The sequence below is a fragment of the Archocentrus centrarchus genome, chromosome 10 (genome assembly GCF_007364275.1).
Source record: "Archocentrus centrarchus isolate MPI-CPG fArcCen1 chromosome 10, fArcCen1, whole genome shotgun sequence".
In the NCBI taxonomy this organism is placed as follows: Eukaryota; Metazoa; Chordata; class Actinopteri; order Cichliformes; family Cichlidae; genus Archocentrus; species Archocentrus centrarchus.
In genome coordinates, this window is record NC_044355.1 from 35,132,576 (window position 1) to 35,160,436 (window position 27,861).

A 27,861-nucleotide genomic window follows, 5' to 3' on the forward strand; every position below is an offset into this window, starting at 1 on the left:
CACAATACCGTGCAAGCTTCCTAATTCAGTGATGGTGAACAGCTGGATAATATGTATGTAATATTCTGTGATAATGGTTGGTCCTACAGGAAGGCACCTGAATCGGATTGGACCATGTGACTTGGTCTTTTTAATCCGGCCTGCCGAAGAATGGTACAGAATCAAATCATAATCATGATTTCTCATTGTACATCCTGTATAATGACAATAAAAGGCATTCTATTCTATTCTAATTATGACTGACGTTGTGGACTCTGAGAATTCTACAACAAAACTAACACCAGATTTCAATGCACTGGCAAAAACACTGTTTCCAATAAAAGTAAATATTAACACTGTAATCCCTTTATGTTTATGTTTGATATATATATGGATCTGGTGCTGGCCCGGCCCGTCTGTCAAGTTTCAAAGTCAATATGGTCCCAGAGCCAAAAAGTTTTCCTACCCCTGCTCTAGTCTGTGTTACAAAGCTCTGAAAATAAGATGGACATTTACCTGGAGCTATTGGTAATAAACATTCCTTAAGCAACACGTCAGTGCGTTATCCTTGTGAGTTTATGAAGACAAGAAATGCTCCTGGGATTTTATGTTTAATAGGAAGCCCAAAATTTTCCTTTGAGCTCCCTTTTCTTTTCTTCTTCCCTCTCGATTTCACACTGGTCACCATTTTGTGTAGCAAAAACAAGCGTGAAACAGGACTGTCGCAAGATCGCCCGGGCACACTGCAATCTACCACCAGGTGTTTCCAGCTTTGTTCAAATTGTGGTAAAATAATAGTGCAGCAATCTAGTCAGAGGAGGAAAAAAATAATAAAATAAAATAGAGTTTGGTATCAGCGACGGGGTGGAGTGTGCGCTTGCTTAGCAATTGCAGTGATAGAAGAGCTCCGATAGCAAACCCTTAAAATTCTGAGGCCATGCGCAAGACAACCTCAGCATTGGGCAATCAACCGCTGGCTAGAACCCTGCCAATATACTATTGCCACTTTACTTACTGAGAGATTAAAAAAAATATATCTCAGATCTTTGTCAAAGTGACTTGGTCAAGGGGCAATAGTTGAAATCAAATTTGAATGCAATTAAGGCATCTCATCTATGACATTTAGGCTCTCAAAGAATTTTACAGTCTCCATACACGCTAATGCACTACAAGAAAATGACCAAACCTACAATTTTAAGATCTTAAACTACACTTGATATAATTCACTGTAATGGCCTATCTTACCTTACAACTGTCAAATTACTCATTACTTGATAGTTTTATGCTCCAAATATAATTTTACAATGCTGCGAATGGTTGAATTCATTTGCGCAGTTTCAACTAATCATGTGTCTCACAAACATGAAACTTGAACACAAATAAAAAATTCTATAAACAGAAGACCCAGTTAATCCTTCAAACATACATTAACCTATATACGGGCAGCAGAAGCAGCAGCAGACAAATGAGAGAGGCTACACTCTGGTAAAGCATGTGATATGCACATTGGCTTGAGAATAGCCTTTGGAAGGGAATACTGTGGTTATTGTGATCATCACACCTATCACAAAATTGGGAAGACCACAAGCCTCTGGGGTTGCAATTCTTAAGAACAGACTGCAAGACCAAAGTCCTGTGTCACTAATGCCAACTTTCCCTGACAATACATCACAGCAGCTTAGGCTAGAGTGATTCCTAACCATTCTTACATCTCTTAAATATATAGAAATACATAATTTGTAACAACCATTACAGTATACATATTGCACATGGAAACCTATAAAGCGGACTTCCTTTATTTGTGACTAGGAATGGCAGTGGATAATAGAAAAGAGGAGAGTCAATCAACACTGACCATGATCATTCAATACAGTAATTTCACACAGTGGCAGTCTACCTGTATTTTCATACATAAAAAGAGCCATACTCTGGACATACCTTTTAACATAAAGAACTGAGTTAAAAGTTAGTTTTAACATTATTGTTCACGATTCCTCCTGCTTGCTTGTATAACTTTAGATGCCCCAACACTTTAAAAGGATTTAATTTTATGTTTAACAAAAAGGGAGAAAAAAGTTCCAAAAGGGGGATAAAGAACCAGCACAAGTAATGCCTCATCACTTAAGCTGATATAAATTCAAATATGGCCATTAACTGAAGCAGGTTAAACAGTTAAGCACTGTATGTGAATGAAGTTGAATTCAATTTGGTGTTCTGCTGCTGGTACATAAACACACATTTTCTCATTGCTGAAAGTGGGAAATAAGCCCCTGACTTTCACTCTTTTCTCCTATGTGCCCACTTTCTGTCCTACCACATAAAAATCAGAAACCCGAAAGGGGTGGTTAGCTCTACATGAATCAAACGCAACATTAAATTGTATGCTAAGTTAATAGTTTTGATGGAATAGGTACTGCATTTAGATTTCTTTTGATGGTAACTAAACATTAGTTCAGGTGACACTGACTTTGTCAGCTAGCTTGCTATTCAAGTTTCTGGTTCCTAAGTTGACAAAGGTAGTAAGGTTTGATTCAATATTGATTCCAATAAAATGAATTACTTCACTGCACTTTAATAAATCCTTTAACTTCTTAGGCCAATCATCAGAACAAATAGAAACTAGTGTTTAATTTAGATAAAATATTTGAGCAAAAAGAAGAATTAAAGGTCCTTGTTATAATAAATAATCAATGGGAATGACAGCTACTCCCTAGCCAATACTAACAAGATGCACACTGTTAGATGAAGTACATACACTGGGTATTATGCAAGTGCAAGATGGGTGCTGGTGCTCTAATTCACTTTAAACCAGTGTAAGGTATGATTGCAAAGCGACAACTGCAGTTGTGAGGCAGCTGGTGTTGTGGTAAAGGTCACACCTGGTTTAATCCTGAGAAAGATGGATCCTGAGAAGAGCTAACAGCCAAGCTTCTTTTCCTCTTCCCCACTGACGAGTCTAAACACTAGGGCAGACAGTAGAGGGGCAGGGGTCAAAATTACACAGCCTCCATCCACCTTCAGTTACAGTTAACATGAGTACAACAGGCAATTCTGTCTGTACCCACATTGTTTTCTCCCTTTTATACAACTAACAGTGTCCTGTACAGCTAGGATATGCACTGGCCTTTGTTCATGTGATACTGGATCTAAACAAGAAATCCACTTTAAGTAACTCTGGTACAGATGTGATCATTCTGGCCATCTGTCTAGAAGAAACCACATTATGGTTTTCTTCTGTCAGGACAACCATGGAAAGATCAATCCTGTACAAGAAGTCAAAAGTGTGTCTGTAATATGGGAGACACTGATGCTTCAGTATTATGTCCAGCAAACACAGTTAAGGGCAAATGCAGACAGCCAACACCATAGCACACCCCAAATGTAATATTAAAAAAACAGAAAAAGAGACCTGGGCATATGTGGGGTTTGGGGGGAAAATTTGGTAAACTTGTATTGGTGAGTGGCAAAGAGCCAATTGTTGTCCATTCACCACCAGAAAAGGAGAATGGATCAAAATATCTGCCAAAAAAAAAAAAAAAAAAAAAAAAAAAAAAAAAAAAAAAAGAAAAAAAAAAAAAAAGAAGTAGTTTCACAGTCCCACTACAGGGTTAAAACTTTATACGATTACAGAACACAAGTAGAGGGAGTGTTTCTCATGTTCACATGAAGCATACAAGGCAAAAAATGCAAATGAATGGGTTAAATCTTTTCTAGAGTTGGGTTAGTATTGTGAAAAATTGGGTAAAAAGCCATCTATAAATTGTGTACGATTCTTAAACCAGCAATCAAAATTTTCTGTGATGCAGTGTATCCTTACCAAAGATTTCATATTCTAGTAAAAGGGGATAAAAGTTAACGTGACCTGTTTTACTACACAAGCAAAAAGGACCAGCTAACCACAAAGTTGTAGTCTGTAATTTTTAGCCTTAGCCTAACTAAAGGTGCAGAGGATTTTACATTTACTGTAGGACTGCAACGATTCGACTTAGTCGATGACGTCGACTACAAGAATTATTCGACATTGAATTTTAACATCGACGCGTCATATTTTAAAACCCATCCATCCATTGTTGTTAACAACAATACCAACAAAGAAGAACATAACCTGAACATCATAACGGTGGAACAGAGGAGAGTTGAAAAAATGAAAGAAAATCAAGACAGACTGTCAAAGGTGTGGGAGCATTTGACAGAAAACAAAAATAAAGTTGAATGCAGACTGTGCAAAGCAGAGCTTTCCTTCCACGGCAGCGTCACTGTAATGTGTGAGCGTTTAAAATGCTGGCACCCTGGAGCCGTGACGTCAGCTCTGAATGGGTACGCTTTAGAGTTAGCGTGACGTTGATACCCTGTTAATGTTTGTGCAGTAATGTTTCTGTCAGTTTACCTGTCAGAAACAAGGTCTCATGGATGTTTGCTAAGCGGCACCATTTCACTTATGTTAGCTAATGAGTGAAGAATAGGAGCAGCTATGTTGGCTCCCATTTTTTTCCCCCTTGCATTAATAGCGTTCATTCTGAATAACTCCCTTTTAACAGGAGGTTTCTTCCTGTTAAAAGGGAGTTTTTCCTTCCCACTGTCGCCAAGTGCTTGCTCATAGGGGGTCGTTTTGACTGTTGGGTTTTCTCTGTATTATTGTAGGGTCTTTACCCACAATACAAAGCGCCTTGAGGCGACAGTTTGTTGTGATTTGGCGCTATATAAATAAAATTGAATTGAATTGAATTGAATATTAAACCTCTTCATGAACTGAATCGTCTAAACTTTTCAGTTGTTTTGCACAGAAAAATCCTTTTGAATTAATTTGAAGCCTTATTTGAACTTTTGGACAGAGGCCATTTTTATTTATTTTACACATATTTTCATTCATAAAAATTGCATACATTTTAATATGCATTTTATTTGGATATTGTGATGGTCACATTCATGTTAACCCTTTAAGAGTGGTGACTGGCGCTGATGCACCTGTTACATGCCCTTACTTGCCGTGAACAGCTGGTTAATGCAAAGTGTATCACCACTGACACATCTTATCAAACATGCTTTGAATTACCCATCAGAAAAAATTCAAACAGTGTCTGAAAGCCGAGAAATTGCGTTTCACACCCAATATAGGGTTATATGAAAGTCCACAAATGGGGTACCTTTGAAGTTAACTGGCCCGCTGGCAGGCCTGTGGTAAATAAGGTTTTAAATACATTGGATTAGTTTCAAACTCATTTTTATAGGTCATCATTTTAAATTGAGAATGTGCCTCTCGTAATCCCCACTATAGTTTAAAATAAGCACTACAACAACCAACACAAAACTTTATTGGGCCATTAATTCAAACTAGGCTATCTAAGTTCACACTTTGCAGGGCTACTGTCAAAACTCAGTAGATTGGAGCACATCAGAGTTGGACTAATAAAAAAAATTTTAATTTACTGAAACTGCAACAGCAAAAATGACAAGACTTCAGAAACCAACTGAGCCTATACAAGAATTTGCAAAGCTGTGAAATTGGGTTGATTCATTAGCAGTGTACTGACTACTGCATTAGCAGTATAAAGCTCCCAAATGCAATCACATGGCATCAATTTGAAAATCCAAAGAAGTAAAACAAAAAACATGCTAAGATGCAGACAGCGTTGTTGTTTACTCTGGAGAAATGAATACCTGCGCTTGTGGAATGGCATTATTTGCGCAGATTATGATCTTTCTCACACAGTTTTGACCTAAATATAATTCCATACTTGTCTTATCCATAATTGGAATTTGCAGTTTTCCAGCCTACACTTATTAAAAACGGCGACCGTCTTCAGGGGGAGGGGCGGGGCCACAAACAGACTGACAGGTCACATGCAGGCGTGCAAGCCAGGTCAGGCAGCGAAATTTTCATTTTAGATGTTGATTCTCATTTTCTTTCTCCATCTCAAAAGCAAACTATTCAATCAGTTATTTTTATTTTTTAAAAACTGTTATTTCAAGCTGTTTAAAGCACTATATCCAATATTCAAGCACTTTTCAAACCTTGGAAACAATATTAAAATCCAAGCATTTTCAAGATTTCTAGCACCAATGTGAACCCTGAATATAGGCTACACAATGCAATATTTAGGTGGGGCAAAACAATGCAGAGAAAAGGAAGCTGAAAATGGATCACAAAAAAGATCTGCTTTAGGGTTATAATTGTTATGTTTTTCCTGGATACTTTCCTAAACAGACCAGTAGATACTGGGATAAAGCAGGAATAAAGGATTCACAAGTCAGGATTTTGGAGGCTATAACCATATATTCAAGCAGAGGACGTCTGTGGTTAAAGTTAGGTGTGTCTTGTCACCTGTATTATTATACAACACACGCCAGGGTATGTCCACACTAGGGATATTCCTGGCGACTAAGTTAATAGTCGACTAAACAAGGGAAAAAAATTAGACTGACTAGTCTAAAACCAAGAAACACTCAGATGTAAAACTATTTTTTTTTTTTGCCTGTTTAATGGACAATGTCAAAAGCTGTCTAAACAAAGGCATTTGAAACCATTAATCACATTCTTCTATGATGAATCTCACTTTAAATGCTGCTTAACTGTACGACACTGCGCGTCACGCACTATGAACACTGCACGTTATACTCCAAACAACGAAGAATATGAAAACGATGTGCATGCACCATTGAATGTGAGAAAATAACACCCGAAAAAAAAAAAAAATTGCGACTTAAAAGTGTGGCGCATTGTGCTGCGCATTATCAACGATGCTCATTACGCTACAATTCATGACACACATCAAAACAATACAATACACACATCCATCCATTTACTTCCTCCTATCCGGGCGGCATCAGTGGAGCCCAGACCTCCATCTCGCCCAGCCTTCTCCTCCAGCTTACCCTTGATTCACACTTCAGCTGCTACGATGCAAGTGGCCGATGTTGCTGTCTTTATACCTGTGCAGGTGCATTGTGTGTGTTAATTACCTGTCTGTCGTGTCCCAGTGTTTTACATGCGGTGTTGGCCGACAGAAACATAAAATGCTGGCACCTTTTTAACTCCTGTGTCCTATTCTCACTGTTTTTAAGGTGCAAACACATTTGTCCTGCTAGATTTCTCGCATCTTTGTACAAAAGGGAAATGCAGGGAAGGAAGGATGTTTCTTTGGAGGTGCGCTTACGTTATTGCATTTTTCTATAATGATGTAAGGGCTGCAGCTCCATCTGGTAACAGATGGCTGCATAACATTTTGGACAAACATTTATCAGCACAGGGTTTACTGAAACCTTAATAATTAGGCTAACCAACTATTATGTCTGGTACCGACTAGTAACAACAGTGACGACTAGTCGGCTAGTTGAGTAATCGCGCACATCCCTAGTACACACCCCTACAACACTGGACAGAGATTTGCATGCCTCATCCTATGGGACAGGAAAAATCATTAACAACTAAATGGCCATAGTGTCCACATCTGTAAGTGAGTGCAATTTCAGCCTGATATGGAGGGGCAAGCGCAAATCAGTATCAAACTGTTGAATAATCATCTTTATCCAATGTTGAAATATTTCTATCCTGTTGGGACCTGTCATTTCCACAATGCCAATGTCGTCATTCATAGTGCTTGAGGGGTGACTACATTGTAAGGAGTGGACCAAAACCTTACTTTGTTAGGGTTTCCTTAAAATTAATTCAATATTAGGAGGAACTTTTCCAAGTCAATTTTGCACTCAGGGCCATAACATTTTTAAAACTAATTATAAATCCTACTTAAAGGTGGGAGAACCTTGTAATTTCCAGGTTACAAAGTACCTAAGCTTATCAAGGTTCTTGTAATAGGATGATATGTTATCAGAACCTTTATAAATATAAATTCCTGAATTTACTGACAACAAGCCTATCACCAAGCACCTGAGTGCTCAATTTGATCTTTATTTATTCTACTAAAACTAAGTAAACACGATACTCAATTAAACGTTGATTTGTGGTAGTTTTTGATTTACCATGATCTTGTACACAATCAGTACAGGAAAAAAAAAAAAAAAAAAAATCAGGCACAGGGACAAGACTGAAATGTACTGTTTTCTTTGAGGGTCTTGATACTTGTTGATAAACTTTTGCTACAGACTCGAGCCTTGATTATACTCCGTTGCGGACACAGACAGCTGGAGACACCATGGTAGCATAGTCATTCCTGTTATGTCTTTTGAAGCCTACTTCATGGGCACATTCATAGTAGGTGCATTGTAATGTTAATCTTCTACAGAAAAGCCTGTGTGGTCTAGGGTTTAATCCCGGGATCCGGGATTCCCGGGAAATGCGATCAGAACAATTTCCCGTTTCCCGGGAAACGTTAGACGGGAAACCGGGAAAAAAGTCGCGCGCGTCGATTTGACTTTCAGAAAGAAAAGAAAGCTTCAGAATGTTAAATTTAAAGGAAATATTGAGAGAAGGGTTCGTTTAATGCGAAAAGCATTACTCTTCATTTCAGGCACGTTCAGCCTCCGTTTAAGGCTTCAGCCTTCATCTCAAGCGTTTTAATAGAGGTATTACACAGTTGTACTTTTTTCCTCTTTAATTTGTTGAAATCGTAGGCAATGTGTTTACCCTAAGGTATTTTGTATTATATAATTTCATATTATTATATATTGTTATATTGCATTATATAGCCTATAAAATATGCCTGCCCTGAACAATAAAGAAATATCTGTTTAACTTCGAGTGTTTCTTTTCCTCGTTTGCAGCCGCTTACTAACAATCATGAATTAGGATACGGGCCTAATGGGTGAAGAAATGATCATGAAATAGATTGCTTTAACATATTTCGCTTTTAAAATGGAGTTGAGTAAAATGTATATTTTTTAGGCTATAATGATTGGCCAGTTTTTCAATAGACGATTCACAGCGAACCTACTTTAACCCTCAGACACGGTGTTATAAATTTGCTGTTGCCAGAATGGCAATGACCAAGTCGTAGTGCATTACTCAAGGCCCTGTGTTATGCCATATTATAGTGTAGTACGGTAGTTAACTTTTCAATGACTATTACAGCGTTCCACTGGTGGAGATATAGCGTAACAGATGTCGCCACGACAGCGTGGCTGAGCCTTTATCAATGCTGTGGAGATGAACCGTATTGTTTTGCACCAGCAGTTGTAAAATATCTTGGTATAATTCCATGTACAATGGAGGAATATTCGAATTATATTTGTTAAGGGAGTGTTGAGGAACGATACAACACCGCATAGCTCGAGCACTCCAATGTCCAGATGTAGGTTTTATTGCATTAATCAAGCCGACGTTACCCCCTACTGGGCATAACAGGACATAGCTGGAAAGCTACCTCTACAATATCACAATAGGTTAAGGCCGACACAGGCTACAGAAGGCCTAATTAAAATAAAAAAATAAATAAACTTTTTCCCGGGATTCCCGGGAAATGGCTCGTCATTTCCCGGGATTTGATTCATGTCATTTTCGGGAAAAATATTAAACCCTAGTGTGGTCACCAAAAAAGACAACTGGGAAAAAACAAAACAAACAAAAAACAAAAAAAAACAAAACAGGCAAGCTACTATTCCAACCAATAACAAAACAAAGTATAATCAAGGCTAAAGCTGCATACACACCAGAAGCAATTTGCAGTGACATGATGACCACAAAAATACTGTCAGCTGCCGGTGCTACCTCTCAGCCTCCTGGCAGTGGAATCTTTAGGTGGCACAAATCCCCTGGAAGCAAGTTCTAGAACATATAATCACCAGGTCTCAGTAGATCTTAATGGGGTGCATATGTGCCTTGGTGAATAAAGCCACTAAGGCACAGATCATTTCAAAAGCAAATGGCAAGTAAGAACCAGGAACAAGAAATTGATAAAGGGATGGTAGGGAGATGTCCCCACTAATATTTGCTCCGCGGATGTAATTAGCACCACACCGGACCCCGATTTATTACTGAAAACGTATTCAACTCATGTCTCTAACCATGTTAATACCAACCTTCTGAATGAATGTACAGGGTTGGTCAGTATGTCGTGGCAGTGCACTAAAATGTGAGCAAATTTATTTGGTTTAAACAACTTTGTCTTACTTGTTCATAGTTTTAGTCATGATAACCGGCATACCTTTCTATTTATTTATCCATTTTGTATTATTAGTGTTTGCTTTACAATGCATTTATATTGCAATTTATTTTTTAAATTTATATAGCATATTTTATTTTCAATTTAGTATTTTCAATTGTGTAAGTGCACTAGATTTCAAGGTATTCTCTGTTCTTTGAGTACAATAAATGCAGTGTGTTTACAGAATCAATGAGCAATTGTGTTAAATAATCGTGATAATCCCCCCCCCAAATAAATCGAGCAGCCCTGATCACTACAGACCTCCAAACTTCATGTGGCCTTCAGATTAGCTCAAGAAGTGCATTTAGAGATTCATGGAATGGGTTTCCATGGCCGAGCAGCTGTATCCTTCTCGTCCAACATCAGTGTTTGACCTTACAAATGCACTTCTGGAAGAATGGTCATAAATTCCCATAAACACATTGCTAAGCCTTCTCAGAATAGTTGAAAGCTGTTATAGGTGCAAGGGTGGGCAGACATCATATTAAATCCTATGGATTACGCATGGGATGTCACCCAAGTTCATATGCACGTGACGGCAAATGAGCGGAAAATTTTTGGTAATATAATTTGGGACTTAGTAGTCAATACATTAGGTTCCTTAGACAACCAGAGCCTGGAATGTCCGCGATTGAACAGCTGTCAGTTCAAAGCAATAGGTGAAAAGCAAATCATTTTCAGTATGGACAGTTTTAGAGAGTTGTTACTAACTCACTATTATCTCTGTTATGTGCCCTACTCCATCCTTCACCTCACACACAGTGACATGTAGAGACTTAAGTCTGGTGACTCAGAGATTATGAAAGAAACTAGCACTACTAAGAGGCCCAAAATGCAATAGATGCCAACACTGCTGTGAAAAGAAACAAGGGTACAAATTTGCTAAATAAATTAAAATTTAATTTTCTATTTCTATTCATTTATTTTATCACCTTTGGCTTTTAGGGGGAGGGAGGCTAGTCACTTTAAGTCTCTTAACAAAGGACATCTTCAAGCCCTGTTTTTTTTGTTTTTAAATGGATTTCTGTAAAAAGCTCATGAGATTTAATACATTCATGTAATGCTGTTCCATCAATTAAAATCACTAATAAATGTCTTGGAAAAGCAGATTAGTATGTCCAGCAACACTTACATTAACTTCAGAAGGCAGGCTCAGAAATGCGGCCACCACCAATCACACAATCTCCTTAAACATGCTGACATTTAGTCCACACTCATGTCAGACTGACTTTACAGGTGTGTTCAACACTTGTCAAGTCAGAAGTCTTGTGACTGCATCTTGCAAAGTTGTGATGCAAGCATGTTTACACCCATTAGTATGACACTAAGCTCCTTTAGCACGGCCAGCTAGTGCAGACTCTCCCATGATCAAAATGCTGAACCTTTTACTACAAAGACTACAATTTGCACATCCCAGGTCCTGGTTTGACTTTAAAGCATACCACTTCTAAACACAGCCAGGCATTTTTAAAATTTGTATTTTCCTCAGCATTGTGCAAAGTTGTATCTAAAAGTCTAAGCTGTTAAGATTTCAACCCACGTTGAAATCTAACACTACTGCACATTAGGCCAAGTGATAAAATCATCTTGAAACTGTTATTTTTCCAATACAGATTTCAGGTTGTTGAGCAGCATATTTTCCATTATATTAGGTAGTCCTGAACCAAATTTTGATTACTTTTCCAAAACCTTTCAGGGCCTGGAAAATTACCCTAAAAGATTCCAAGATTATGATGAACTTTTTCTAGTATTTCCCATACAAAATTAGTTTGTGTTTCTGATAGCAGCAGAAAAAGGGGTGCACACAAAAGGAGTTCCACCTATGTTCTGAATGGATGAATTATACTATACAGTATATTGTGAAAATCATGAAGCAATGATGAGCTGTCCATCTAATTACTTCCTTATCTTATGGACAAACATCACCGTTAGTTACAGTTAGCAGCAATCGGTATTGCAGCTTCAGTGGGCATTGTTATACAATGAACCAGTTCTCCACCTGTTGCAGTTTATGTATTAGCCCTCCGACTGACAGCAGCTCTCTGACCCATGAGCAGGGCTTTCAAATTATGCCGCGGCAGGCACATTTTGTACCTACTCCAACACTCTGCGCCGTCTTTTTAATTTTCCTAAAAAATTTTTTTTTGCACCGTCCGCTCTTTCCATTTCCAGCGCCATGTGGACGCATGTCGCAATATTTACGTTCTTTCAATCTGAGCCATTTGATTGGTTCACAACTGCCATGTGACTATTCATATCGTCTGCTGCCGTCATGGCTTCGGTCTCGGTCATAAGCTGCCTACTACTTTGGCATGCCCCCTGCTACTCCAAAACAATTTCAAAGCCCTGCATGAGGTGGACCAGTAGAGGAACAAGACGGGCAAAGCCAGTGCTAGCTGGTTAGTAGCGACTGCGCTTTCAGAATAAAAGCTTGACTTAGGGTTATGTTGATGGACAATAATGTTGGGGGTCAACACTGATCAGAGTTAATGGCAATAGCTCTCCAATCAAAGTGATTTTTATCCAGTTTCCCCATAGAGCAATTAAATTATTAGCATTCTGAGATTCAAAATAAATTAAGCCTAATAAGCCAGTTTCATGTTGGACCTCCACATACATCCAGAGTTCAATGACACTGAGCATTTGCAGAGACAATAGTTCATTTCTTAGTTCTTTTTGCTTTTGTTGCATCTGGCATTTTTGTTGGTGAAAACTCAAGAGCGCGGGAGAGACAGGTGAGAAAAAATAAATAAATTGGATGACATAGTAGAACTGTACATTTAAGTTAAAAAATTAAAGTGACATGATTTAAAGTGACAGCTGTTTGGCTGATATCCAGCCACTTTTGTTTACCAATTAAGGGTGGGTGGGTGAATCAATCAAGAGTTGTATGTCAGGTGAGAAATAAGGCAATATTCTCTGAGACGAACATACAAGATAAATTGTAACCAATACTTTGGTGGCTATTATGTTTGGACGGCCCAAATAATGCCTGTGAGTGTAAAACACTCCTGTTCAAAACACTGACAGCAGAATGTTTTCTGACAGCAGAAAACATACTTTCCATTTCTAGTAGACCAAGCAATGTTGCTAACCTTCACAGTATTAATCACATCTGATCTGTAGTCTTCCAAAAACATGACAAACTGAAAATAAAAGTTTCTTCTTTTCTTTTCAATCTTTTGATGGTGTGTATGGTCATGGCCATGAAAGGGTTCTTAAAGATGCAGCAAGCAAAGATGTGACATCACCATCAGATTACTCTTATTAAATAATTAGATAATCCTCAATCCCGATATACATTTTGAATTGGCATGGCTATGAGGTTATATAGCCATTTGCCAGAAACTCTATACAGTCCTTGAATGCGCCATACTTAAGTATGTACTAGTCCTGCATATCTTACCTTGTTACAGTGACGGCCAATGCCCATGAGAAAGTTGTCTGGTTTGATGTCTCTGTGGATGAAGTTCTTTGTGTGTACATACTCAATTCTGCTGATCATCTGAAGATATAAAATGATAAGTTAAAGGACTGAATATTTGACCAAATTATTAACAATCATGTCACTTCGCTACCATGTCAGCAATGTACAGAAATATGTTTAAATTTTACTTAACTTGTAAATTTGTCAAAGTTGCTCAGAGGCAGATTAATTATTCATTATTCATTCAGTATTTCAAGCCAATGATGAAGTATAACATAGCACATCAAGTATCGTGGCTAAGACGATTACAGAAACATTAACCGATTCTTGCACTCAAATGTCAAAATACAGTGGCTTGCAAAAGTATTCATACCCCTTGAACATTTCCATATTTTGTCACATTACAACCACAAACATATATTTCACTGGACTTTAATGTGAAAGACCAACACAAAGTGGTATACTTTAACTTGTTTTTTTACTTTATTTAACCTTTATTTAACCAGGAAAATCGCAGTGAGATTAAAATCTCTTTTTCAAGTGTCCTGGGCATGACAAATGTAAACAGAAAAACTTCGGCGAGTTTTTCAAAAGCAATTGCAGAATGAAAAAAAAAAACAGAATGAAAAAATAAAATAAAATCAATCAAAAAAGAGGCTGTCCAGGGGGACTCCACCTACATTATAGCAAAATAAAATCACAGAAACTACACACCCTCATCTGATCAGAAACCTGCTTTTTTCGCAAGACCGCTTCAAGCGTATTATCCAAGGCTCCAAACAGGTGAGCTCCGAGAACGTCACTGGGCTATGACCAGTGATTGTAACCGACCCACTTTAACTTAAAGGAGATTAACATCAATCCTTTCATTATTTTCCTCCTTATTCCGCTAGTCGTGGTTTGTCTTGGACGGCGGTTTCCCGAAACTTTTCATATTCCTCATACTCGCTGATGATGGAACAGGTTAATTGTTGAGCTATCCGCTTTCTTACAAAGTCTGCAAACTGCAAACCACCTCCTCGCCTAGGAATTAAGGCGGTAGACTGCGAGGCTGGCGATGTCTGAATTTCTCCCCCTGGTGCAGTGTGTTCACTCATTTCCAGCTTTAGGTGTGTTGTTCAGGCAGCTATGTTAGCGTACAGTACGGGCGCTCTCAATGCGCACGCGCAGCAGCCTATACTATACTATACTATACTAAAGCATAAAGTAGTGAATGCCTGGAGCTCGCACATCGGTAACATGGCAATTACAATATTATCGTAGACGATATATATCGCACACCCCTAATTCAGCCCCCTTTTCTCTGAGTGCAACCAATTGCATTCAGAAGTTGCCTGATGACTGCTAATGACTAAAAAGAGTCCACCTGTGTGTAATCTAATCTCAGTACAAATACAGCTGCTCCGTGACAGCCTCAGAGGTTGGTTAAGAGAATATCGGGGAGTAAACAGCATCATGAAGTCCAAAGAACACACCAGACAGGTCAAGAATAAGGTTGTGGAGAAGTGTAAAGCAAGCTTAGGGTATAAAAAGATTTCCCAAGCTTTGAACATCTCAATCCATTATCCGGAAATGGAAGAGTATGGCACAACCGTAAACCTACCAAGACAAGGCCGTCCACCTAAACTTACAGGCCGAACAAGGAGAGCACTGATCAGAGATGCAGCCAAGAGGCCCATGGTGACTCAGGACCAAATGCAGAGATCCACAGCTCAGGTGGGGGAATCTGTCCACAGGACAACTATTAGTTGTGCACTGCACAAATGTGGTCTTTATGAAAGGGTGGCAAGAAGAAAGCCATTGTTAAAAGAAAACCATAACAAGTCCCATTTGCAGTTTGCCAGAAGCCATGTTGGGGACACAGCAAACATGTGGAACAAGGTGCTTTGGTCAGATGAGACCAAAATTGAACTTTTTGGCCAAAATGCAAAATGCTATGTGTGGCAGAGAATTAACACTGCACATCACTCTGAACTAGGGCTGCAACGATTCATCGATTAACTCGATTAAATCGATTCTAAAAATTTATCGACACAAATTTACTGTGTCGATGCTTCGTTTAAACTCTGCAGCACTCAGCTGTCTCGGTGTAAGCGGCGCTCCTCACTAGCATTAGCAGCATTAGTGCGCCGTCATTTTTTGTGGGTTTATTGGTGGCTGGCAAACCAACATAGTACTGCATTACCGCCACCTACTGGACTGGAGTGTGAATCACTCACGTGTACACACACACACACACACACACACACACACACACACACACACACACACACACATTCTAAAAAGCTCTCTGGCGCTGCGATGGATTTCCTTTAACAGAGTGGATCATTGCTAGAGTTGCCATCTGTCTTGTAAAATAGAACCCCGTATGTTACGGGACTCCGTGGAATACGGCTCCGTAACATGCGGGGTTCTGTACTTTACGGGACGGGTGGCAACTACGTGAAAAACTGCAGTACAGAAGTTAAAATATGCAGATAAACTGTTGATAAAAAAAGTATTTCTTATCCGATTAATCGATGGAATAATCGATAGAATAGTCGATTACTAAAATAATCGTTTTATGCAGCCCTACTCTGAACACACCATCCCCATTGTCAAATATGGTGGTGGCAGCATCATGCTCTGGGGCTGCTTCTCTTCAGCGGGGACAGGGAAGTTGTTCAGAGTTGATGGGAAGATGGATGGAGCCAAATACAGGGCAATCTTGGAAGAAAACTTGTTGGACACTGCAAAAGACTCGAGACTGGGGTGGAGGTTCACCTTCCAGCAGGACGACGACCCTAAACAAAGCCAGGGCTACAATGGAATGGTTTAAAACAAAACATATTCATGTGTTAGAATGGCCCAGTCAAACCCAATCGAGTATTTGTGGCAAGATCTGAAAGCTGCTGTTCACAAACGCTCTCCATCTAATCTGACTGAGCTTGAGCTGTTTTGCAAAGAAGAATGGGCAAGGACGCCTGGGTGGCTTAGTGGTAAAGCCGGCGACCACATACACATGCCGCGTTGCGGTGCGGGCGGCGCAGGTTCGCATCCTTTCCCGTCGCCAGTTTGCCTGCGTGTCTTCCCCTGTCTCTTTCCCCCCCATTTTCTGTCTCTCTCTACTGTCTACAAAAGCCACTGTGGCCAAAAAATGAGAATGGGCAAAAATTTCAGTCACTAGATGTGCAAAGCTGGTGGAGACATACCCTAAAAGACTTGCAGCGGTAATTGCAGCAAAAGGTGGTTCCACAAAGTATTGACTCAGGGGGGCTGAATACTTTTGCACACCGCACTTTTCAGTTTATTTGTAAAAAATGTTTTGAATCATGTATAATTTTCTTTCCACTTCACAATTGTATACCACTTTTTGTTGGTCTTTCACATTAAATTCCAGTAAAATATATTTATGTTTGTGGTTGTAATGTGACAAAATATGGAAAAGTTCAGGGGTATGAATACTTTTCCAAGCCACTCAGCTGTAAAAAGGCCTATTGATGGAAAGAACTGAGGTTCTCACAGGAAATCTAAGCAGAGATCAAGTCTACTCTATACAGATGGACAAAAGCTTTCAGATAAGGAACCAGGACCTTCTACTTTAGAGGCAGGATAGCCATTACAGGTAAGGAATCTGTACCTAGCTATGATCCACAAGTACAGTCACTTTTTCAGTAGCCTCCACAATAGTAGGTGTGTGTTGAGTTGAATACCTGGTCTGCCAGCATAAGGACAGTTTTCATGGTGAAACGGCGAGAGCAGAAGTTAAACAGGTCCTCCAGACTGGGACCAAGCAGATCCATAACTAGGACGTTGTAGTCCTTCTCTTGGCCATACCACCTGATGACACAAAACAGTAATATATAAAAAGTGGGTTTTTGTGGTTGATCTCCATCACAGCACAAACCAACTTCAAAAGATAAATACAGATAAAAAGGCATAAACCACAAACTTTTTTTTCCCCCAAGGATGCCATTTTACTTGTGCATAATAGAAAGAAAACTAAAATGTGTCACACATACATAAGAACAATAAATACAAGACAGAACCCTTTCAAAAGGTTACAGGCTAGAAAAACAAATAGTACCACTTAGGTTTTGATACAAATAAGGGATACTTTGCATTAGTATTTGTACAAGTTGATATATTTAAGCTTCGCTGAAAAATAAGCCTCACGCTATGAAACAAAAACCCATCAGATTCTCTCAAAGCTAATAACAAGAACTGAAAGACAATCTTATTAACAGTGTGTTGAGGGCAGCTGGGGGCAGTGTGCTTCAACTTTGCTTTTAGATATGGACAGGGGGGAAAAGGGCTTAGAGAAAAGTGAGCCAAATTATAGGACTTCATAATAAGGTCTAAAAGGTGCACACCTTGGACCACCTATTGGCAGTTTGACTCGTGAAGGGGGGGTGGGGGGTGTCAAAGAGTTGGTGAATACGTTTTTGAAGTTTGAAGGATCCAGCTTGGACAGCATCCATCTATAGTGAGAATTTGAACATCCCATGTCACATTGTTTGAATCATCAGGCGCTGGCTAGAGCCCTGAAATATGTTTTCAATATTAACAATACTAAGAACAACAATTTTAATCATGCTGTAATAGGGCTGGGTGATATATCGAGTTTTTAAGAAATAGATCGATTTTCATAAGTGATATAAGACAATATCATTTACACCGATATCCTCAATGCCGCGTTACAATCATACTTGTAGATTCACCAGTTCACCTTTCTCTTCTCCCAATTTGTCCCAACCCCACCCCTCCTCTCTCCCTCACACAACTTACCCCTCCCTCACCGCTTCACCTGCAAATCATGCAGGAAGCAACAGCACAGAGAAGCTATTGAAGAAGAGCTGGTTCATAAAAAAAAACAAAACAAACAAAAAAAAAGACAATGCTCAATTATTTGGAGATGGTTTGGATTCAGTGACAGATGAGCAACAGAATAATGTATTCTGTAGAGAATGCAGCAAACAAGTCCCGACAAAAGTTTCGAGCACTAATCTTTTCTATCATGCCTACCCATGCTATTGCTAATGGCCGTGTCAGTAGCCAGCTGTTACGGTAACTACTGAAGTTGTCAGCCTGGCGCAAAGGCACCTCAGCAAGGCACAGCTCCAAGCAATCAACCGCTGGCTAGAATTCTGCTCACTGAAGGATGGAATTTTGTTCAGTCTGTTTACATGCTTTGTTATTTGCAGAGTACTAGATGTACAGGAGTACACACAGGAGAAGCACTTTGGTAAAGTCTACTTCACTGGAGACTGGCTTTTTGAAGAATAAGTCAGTCACTGTCATTGCGAACATATTTTACAGTCCAAACAAAACTACTGCAGCATCTGTATGCAGCACAGACAGCGATTACGAGCAAGATTACAAGTACGCGCTTTGCAACCTTTTATCTGTGATATGAACTGATACAAAGCAGCAAGTTCAGCCTTAGAGCCCAACCTAATTCACAGCTATGAATTTTTCTCCTGTAATACACCATGCAGTGAAATAGCGGTAGAAAACTTTACACTGAGATGGCAGAGTCACGGCCTTCTGCCACTTTCGTCACGCATTCTTGGTTCGAGACCAGCTAGTTTGCGGGGCCGGAATTGAACCCGTTTTTCAGCCGAGCACCGAGCGCTTCCATGGTGGAAAACCCACCTAACGGTTCAAACAAAGGCATTGGCTCCAGAACCCTGTTGGTGGGAAAGAGGCTAGAGTACATTTGAGGTGGAAAAACCGCTGAACGGTTCAAATGCTGGCACCGGCACCCCGTCAGTGGAAAAAAGCCTCTTTCCCACCAACAGCGTTACATATGCTACTTTCCCACCGCCGAGGTTCCGGAGCAAGTTCCCGTGCCGATCCCAGTGAACCAGCGAAACGCTTAAGAACGGGCCCGCGTTCCCACCGCGTTTCTGTGAACTGCTCCTTTACGTATGAGCATGGGCGGGTCCTCGTCTGGACACGGAAGCCGAAGCGCACAAACGTGGGAGAACACGCTCCCCTTTTTTGTGCTGCAAATACGTTTGACGGTCCAAACCAAACTACTGCAGCATCTGTGTGAGGCACAGAGGGAAACACAGACAGCGATTAGAGCAAGACGACAAGTACGCACTTTGCATCCTTTTATCTGTGATATGAACTGATACAAAGCAGCAAGTTCAGCCTTAGAGCCCAAACTAATTCACAGCCATGAAAATCACTTCGCTTTTCTCATGTAATACACATGTAATATGGTAGAAAACTTGATGTTGAGACGGCAGAGTTACGCCCCTCTGCCGCTTTCGGCACGCGTTCCTGGTTCCAGACCAGCTAGTTTGCGAGTGCTTCGGCGGTGGAAAACCTGCCTAACGGTTCAAATTACGGGACAGGCTCCGGAACCCCTGTTGGTGGGAAAGAGGCCACAGTGAGGAAATGGAAGGCCACGGGGACAGTTCTAGTTAAGGCCCAAAGTGGCAGGCCAAGAAAAATCTCAGATAGGCAGATAGCTTTTTGGTCCCCTTATTTCCAGTAAAATGAACTCTTAATGCTTCAGCATACAAAGACATTTTGGACAATTTCATGCTCCCAACTTTGTGGGAACAGTTTGTGGGGGACAGTCCCTTCCTGTTCCAACATGACTGTGCACCAGTGGACAAAGCAAGGTCTAAGACATGAATGAGCAAATTTGGTGTGGAAGAACTTGACTGGCTAGCACAGAGTCCTGACCTCAACCCAATAGAAAATCTTTGGGATGAATTAGAGCGGAGACTGTGAGCCAGGCCTTCACATCAAACATCACTGTCTAATTTCACAAAGGAAAAATAGTCAAAACTTCACATAAACACACTACTATCTTGTGGAAAAACCCTTCCTAGAAGAGTTGAAGCTGTTACTGTATAGCTCCAAGGGGTGGGCCGACATATTAAACCCTATGGATTAAAAATGGGATGTCATTCAAGTTCATGTGTGTGTGAAGGCAGACAAATACTTTTGGCAATATAGTGTAGTCTCTATTCATTTCAGATATTCTACAACATTTCATGTCTATTGACAATAAGCCATGTCCAAACATTACACTCCCATTATTGGATCATTAGCCACACCTACTGATTGTCTATTCTATTTCACATACTGTATTCTGCTGTTCTGGAATATGCTCCTGACCTACACAAGACATACTGACTTAAAATTGGGAATGAATTAGGATTCTATTAAATTCATTATGGAACATCAGGCTGCAGTAAAGCCATGGCAACTGAGCTACATTTAAACACCACCCAGGTAGATAAGTAAAGGCTGAGAAACAATATCCAAATGTTCTGACAGTCCAAGTAACAAGTAGATGGGAAAAATATTTTCTAAGGTCTGAAACGTCTTGAGACTTTTTGGCTTCTGAACATGTCACTGCTTTTCATCATGACGTACCCACTGCATTTCAAAGCTTTAATCCAAGACATAAGACATAAATTATTAAAACCTAATACACACATGGGTCAACGTGTGATTCTGTAGTCCTCATTATTATTATGCTCTAAAAAGACTTTGTGAAATCAAAACTGTTCTCCACCCACTGATTCCAGACAATCAAGCTGTGACACTGTTCAAAGTCACCCTTTCTCTTAAGTCTGGATTATACTCTGCTACAGACGTGGATGGCTGGAGACATTATGATCTAGTCATTCCTGTTATACTTGTTTGAAGTCTGACACCTGGGGAACATGTATGGTTAAGTGCAGTGTAATGTAAACTGCAGACATGACTATGGTCAAAAAAAAAAAACAACAGTTCAAACTTGTTTTAGGTGATAGCATGTAGGAAAGTAAGACACGATAGCCACTTGCTTGCCATTAATTCACCAGATAATATAGCACCATTGTCACGTGAAAATAACTGATATTCTTGTGATTACATCAGAGTATTCTAGTTAGCATCTGATTGCCTGGCGCTGCACCTTGCTGAGGTACCATAATCACACTCACTCACTACTACAGACCTGCAAGAGGAAAGGCCATTTTCTGCCCCATCTCACTGTGTTGTATATTTATGCTCATATTAGCCCTATTAAGTAATGACTAACAGCACCAGTGCAGCTGTGTATGATGCACTCCAAAAACTGCTACAAATAGCAAAGTACACAAAACTTTGCTGTTTATATGTGACAGATCAGTTATTTGTACTTTCTCAAATATGGTATGGCATGATATAGCTTCAATCCAAATACCTGGTTGTCAATGAGGAATTCAAGCACAACTATTCTCAAATCTTACACACAACTTCACAGGCAAGTTACTATGCAAACTTTTGAGCTTTTTTACAACTAGGCCATATTCATTATAATGCTACCATAAGGTTTGAGTCACTGTTTAAAAAAAAAAAAAAAAACTCAAGAACGAGGAAGTTACAGAACCTGACACAAGTGGGGCCTGAAAAGAAAAGAAAAGAAAAGGAAAAAAAAAAAAAAAGGTAAGCTTGACTACAGCAGGAATGGAGGAGGGGCAGCCAGATCAGCAGGTTGGACAGGCTCTAGCAAGACTTTGTTTCAACATGAAAACAGAACTGTGGGCATCCAGATTCACTGAACAGAGCTTGTTTCCATTACAGTAACAGTGAGAATGCTTAGTTTAGGAGGTAAATTACAGAAAAACAGATTTAAACAAGCCTAAACTGGGGCAGTTTTTTTAAGCCTCAATCAATATCCGTTGAGGATACTTTTAGTTTATTAAGTCAATTTTCTATTCAGCATAATAAAGAATTTTTTTCTAATAAACTATTTCTGATAAATGTTATTCAGCTCTGTTAGAACGAAATGTGACAGGATTTTGGAGTCGTTAACTGCCTATTATGTCGTTAACTGCCTATTATTATTTTAAGCAAAATCATACAGCTCATTAGGGTGTGTGGTATAAATTATTCTATCATCAGAAAACAGGCCAGTTGGCCACAATATGTTGTGCGTGAGGTCCAGCAGTGAAGCAGCACAACCACATAATGGCTAATAGATATTGATTTGTAAATAACTGGACATGAATAACTTGAGCTTATGGTATTTCTAACTAGGCAGCTCACTGCTTTGACAATACTTTCTTTAGAGACATACTGGTAACACATTTTGGGTTCCACTTGAAAGAAAGATGTGAAAATGTCAAAGAAAGATCAGAGGTCACTAGTGCTAATAGATATGCTCGCCAACTGTGGTGATAGCAATCAGTTCCGATAGCGAACCGGCAAAATTCTCAGCCTGGCGCAGCACCAAGTGGCTAGAAGTCTTTCAGTTAAAAATGAATAAAAAAAATGTCCAAACAGCAGAATAAGCTGCTCTAATCACCATAATTTATTCAGGTGACTCTCCCATCTTTTTTCTTCATACTCCATCTTCCTTTATTGTTCTTAAATATGACAACAACCCAGCTATAAAGCTCTAGATAGGCCAATCCATGACAGTGATCCATATACATTTTACCATTTAGGTGTGAAACGTATTTGCCCCCACCCCCCTTTTTTGGACATTTGTCACGTTTCAGATCAAATAAATTTTAATATTAGGTAAATATAATGCAAGCAAATAGCAATTTTTTTCCCCAGCACTCGTACCGCATCCCTTCATACACTTAATTACTGCTCTAGTAGACACTCGAGCGTCACGAGGGGGAAGAAGAGAAAAAGGGGAACTCAAAAAGAAAATTTGGGGCTTCCTATTTAACATAAAATCCGAGGAGCTGTGAGAGGCCTCATAATCCTGACAACATGATGACGGCTATTTGAACTATTTTGGTAGTCAAATAATCTGTCAATTATTTTATCTATTACTCAATGATTATTTCAATCTTACTTCACCTGTTCAAGCCTGCCCACCTGTTAATATCACCTTGTCTTTTCTCACAATTAAAATAATGACCCATAAAAATACGAGTTTGAAACTAATCAAATGTATTAACATTGTGACCATCACAATAAATATCAAATAAACAATGCATATTGAAGTCTATATTTTCAGTTAAAAATAAAAGTTAAATAATGTGTAAATAAATAAAAATGGCCTCTGTCCAAAAGTTCAAATAAGGCTTCAAATTCAATCAAAGACTTTTCTGTGCAAAACAACTGAAAAGTTTACAGACGATTCAGTTCATGAAGAGGTTTAATATTCAGAATGAACACTAATATTAATGCGAGAAAAAAAAGAAAAAAAGGCCAATGTAGCTGCTCCTATTGTCCTTCACTCGTTAGCTAACATAACTGAAATGGTGCCGCTTAGCAATCATCATCCATGAGATCTTGTTTCCAACAGGTAAACTAACGGAAACATTACTGTACAAACATTAACAAGTATCAACGATGCACTAACATTCATCCAAAGCTGACGTCACAGCTCCAGGGTGCCGGCGTTTTAAACACTCAGCACTGCAGCGATGCTTCCGTGGAAGGAAAGCTCTGCTTTGCACAGTCCTGCATTCAACTTTATTTTTGTTTTCTGTCAAATGCTCCCACACCTTTGACAGTCTGTCTTAATTTTCTTTAACTTTCTTAACTCTCCTCTGTTTCACCGTTATGTTGTTCAGTAGTGATGAGAGTTTGAAACTGAAGCTTCCGATACGTGCTTCGAACCCTGGGCTTACAACTCCATAGAACCACTGCTTCGAAGCTTGCTTCGGGATGAAAAAAAAAAAAATCATGTGACATATGACGTATAAAGCAGCAACTGCTTCCTTCTCGGAATGAATCACCGGACTGGTTCAGGTGATTTGCTGGTTACAAGTGAAGGAGCGAGAGTGAGACAGTCAGCCAGGTTCATACTCACACAGTTTTAGCGTTGTTTTGGCCAACAGTTACTGCTGAGTTATGAATTAAAGACAACCTTTGCTGGCTCGTCCTTTCAACGTGATGACGGACGCTGTCATATCAAGATTTACGCAAAAGTGGTAGTTACACAAGCACAGCCAGTTAATGCCATGTTTTCCCAGCACTCTGCTCAATAACACAACACACACATTCATCCATCTTCATTTGTAAATACAACCTGATACCATGATATTTGGTCATAATGTGTGTACCTCAAACAGTGCAACGATGCTTCAGATCATTGAGGTGTGTGAGCACGTGCATGCAGGTGTGTAGATGAAAGCATTGCACTTTTCCAGGAGAGGGCGCTATAATTGAAGCTTCGAGTAATGAACCTATTTTCCCAAACAATTGGTTCAAGTGATTCAGTGCATCACAAAAGCTTCATTTTCTCATCACTATTGTTCAGGTTATGTTCTTCTTCGTTGATATTGTTATTTGCAGACAATGGAGGCAATACTGCCCCCATTTCTTCCTGTAGTTTATTGTAGCTACAAAATCACATGATAAGTGGAACAAAATAAATGTTTTAAAATATGACGCTTTGATGCTGAAATTCCACGTCGACTATTAGCACCAGCCAGCAGATCCCTGCTTAAAGTGCCCCCCACCCCCCAAATGCACAAGTAAAATATGCCCATTCAGCTAAATCACAACACAATACTTGGACAGTTACAATGGAGATCATTGTCTTTTGGCATCTGACCTACATTTAAATGAGTTCATCAATCACAACTACCTACTTAACCATTACCAATGCTAGTAATCAAGTCATGTAAAAATCCTTGATGAATCTCAAAACAATCATTATTTCACCATATAACAGTTTCTGTGCTAAATGAACATCCACAAAAGCAAATTGTTTATCACAAACATTAAATCTCACGAGTTAATAAAATAAATACACTCAAGTCAATATTACTCGCCTGTTCATTAAAAGTTAAAATTAGTTAAAATAATGTGTTGTGAACGCTCACATTAAGTGTACACACTGTGCAGCTAAAATATACAGTGTGGAACGCGGACACAGCTTGTGGACTTCAAGTTTACCACTCGCCCTAAATGGTTATACTCAGGTGTTAATTCAACAAACATTATGTGCCACGGCTGCAGGGTAAGGCAATACCCTGTAAAACGTTAAATCAAATACACTTATATCGTTGGGATTCGACTGCTGTTTTCGCGTCTGTTCGCCGCCGCCATTTTCTAACAGGGGAACGGAGGACATGTTGGAAGCTAGCACAACAAAAGAAGAGCGGCCATTTCCAATCACATAGTTTCTTTTCCGCCCCGTAACAGCTGTAATTCAGGATGCAAGTGCACACCTAATGGTCTACAAAGGGCTGTCGCCGTGCAACTTAAAATGTAAAGAGGAACCACAGCAGCATTTTAAAGCGGTGTCTGGAAATATATAGCTACAAGAATAGACTAAGTATTGTTAGGCTGATTAGCAGGCCTTATGCCAACAGGGTTCCTGCCTGTTAATGTTAGCCGTCTTTCTTTTTATAGCAAACAGTATAACAGTAATATAAAGTGGTCCGAAATGACTTTTCCACTTTACTATCGACAAAGGCAGCATAACGTTAAACGATTTCTCCTTACCTGATGTGTGGAATCCCAACACCACCTTGTAGGATTTTGTACAGTTTGCTTTCGTATAACAACTGCGGATGTCTGGCCTTTTGTGATTCCAATTTAACAGCTACTTCCTGAAAAATAGAGAAAAACGCAACAACATGTATACTTTAATACTCACGATTCTGTTACTTGACTGGTTACAGTAACTACTAAAATCTAGGCACATTATAAACGGAATACCATTAACTATGGTGTAATGTTAGCAAACAGACAAATCTCACAGCTTAGAAGCTGTAGACTTGAGAACCTATGAAGTTATGTTATCGGGCACATATACATAGGACACAGCCATCGGTGAGAAATTTTAACAAGTTCCATAAAAAAACAAAATATAGACTGATACATCGAATTACCTCTCCATTTGTGATGTTGATGGCCAGATATATGTCGCCGAAAGATCCCGATCCAATTTTTCTGACGAGTTTGTATTTTCCACCGACTATGAATTCAGCTTTAGAGCCACTGCTGCTCGCCATAATATCCACTAGATACAAAATTCCACCTGATTTGCTTTAGGAAATTCTGTGGCAATTTAGCCCGATTGTCAGCAGAACATGCAGAGTCCCGTACTTCCACTTGCCTTTACTGGGGATAATGTGGACTAGCTGTTAACTAAACTATTTTCGACAACGAATGAACCGAGCTTCGACAGATCTCATATAGTTTTTCTTTTCTTTTTGGCTTTCGTGTGGTTACAAAGAGCTTAGTTAAAATACAGACTCTTCAGATAAACGCTCAATGGCGTATTAGGAACGACGCACAAACATTCAGAACTAAATCAGAAAAAGCCTAAGGCCTTTAACAACCAACAAGCTAAGTAGCAACTAATGTGAGTCAAAGCTAATGTTAGCATTAAGCTAACGCCGTCGTAAAGACCGCAACGGAAAGATATCGAGACTTCCACCGCAATGAGGGACAAAAGCTGATTTTTATACTCTCGCAGATATTGTTTCTCCTTCAATCTTTTAAAAACGCTTTCGGCAAACTTTAAGGGTCGAAACCGTCTGTACAAAGTACAACCCACTCATTCCGCCATCTTGTCTTCTCTACCCTTTTTCTCAGCTAGTTGCCGTTGGAGGCGATTAGCCAAGGTACCTCATGGCCCCTTTAAGTGCAATCGGAAATAATAGAAATGAAACGCATGGCACATACAAAAAGTTAGTATTAATTGTGATCAGAAAAGGACGTATACTTTCTGTAATACCCGCAACAATCACATACTTAACAAATGCCTTGTCATGCAACATTATTAGTTTTAATGGCTTTACAATTGTCATATTTTATTTATTTTTTGTTTTTCGTCTTATCATGCTTATTTTATGTCGATGTATGTTAAAGGCAAATGAAGCAACCATGAAAGGTACCTGTTATCATTTTTGCATGGTTCATGATTTTATCAGGTTCGACCACAGGGCCCCCGAATGCACCCACAGGTGTTATTTTCGAATGGGCTGCGTGATGTCCTTGTAAGCATCGAAGCACACGTTTCAGAGGCAATGTGTGGATATTTTCCAGTTGGAATAACATATGTATACATATTTTACAACTATTTTTGTGGTGGTGCTGCATGCAGCATAAGAGTGGGGACTACATTAATGCAGGCATGTTGATAAAGAAACCTATTCTGAACAACTAATCCATATGTTTGAAGGCTAGGATAATACAGCACACATTTCAAGTGGAATATAATCAAAGCAGAGAATTCAGAAAATTTCAGAAAAGAAGAATCACTTGACGTGAACTTGAATTGACCCTGCAAAGGTTGCCCATGCCCACAAAAAAAACCCCAACAAGAACAATAATAATGATAATCAACAGCTGTAAAAACCTATCTGTATGTACAACTGGTAACTATAAATAAAAAATATTTGAAATACAGTACCAGTCAAAAGTTTGGACACACTCACCCATTCAGATAAATAGTAAGTG

General features: G+C 39.3%; 1 protein-coding gene across 4 annotated transcripts in view; it reads right to left on the minus strand.

Moving 5' to 3' along the window:
• Nucleotides 1-27,021, minus strand: part of csnk1a1 (casein kinase 1, alpha 1) — a 45,104-nt gene extending 18,083 nt beyond the window's left edge. For 2 of the 4 annotated variants that reach the window (XM_030740185.1, XM_030740187.1), the window contains exons 1-5: nucleotides 26,286-27,021; nucleotides 25,897-26,003; nucleotides 17,196-17,322; nucleotides 13,483-13,581; nucleotides 2,859-2,942 (exon numbers count right to left, since the gene is read on the minus strand). In XM_030740185.1, coding sequence (XP_030596045.1) covers nucleotides 2,859-2,942; nucleotides 13,483-13,581; nucleotides 17,196-17,322; nucleotides 25,897-26,003; nucleotides 26,286-26,408 — 540 coding nt within the window. In that variant the 5' untranslated portion in view covers nucleotides 26,409-27,021. The remainder of the gene's footprint in view (nucleotides 1-2,858; nucleotides 2,943-13,482; nucleotides 13,582-17,195; nucleotides 17,323-25,896; nucleotides 26,004-26,285) is intronic. The other 2 variants (XM_030740188.1, XM_030740189.1) reach the window with 2 other exon arrangements.
• Nucleotides 27,022-27,861: the final 840 nt, after the last annotated feature.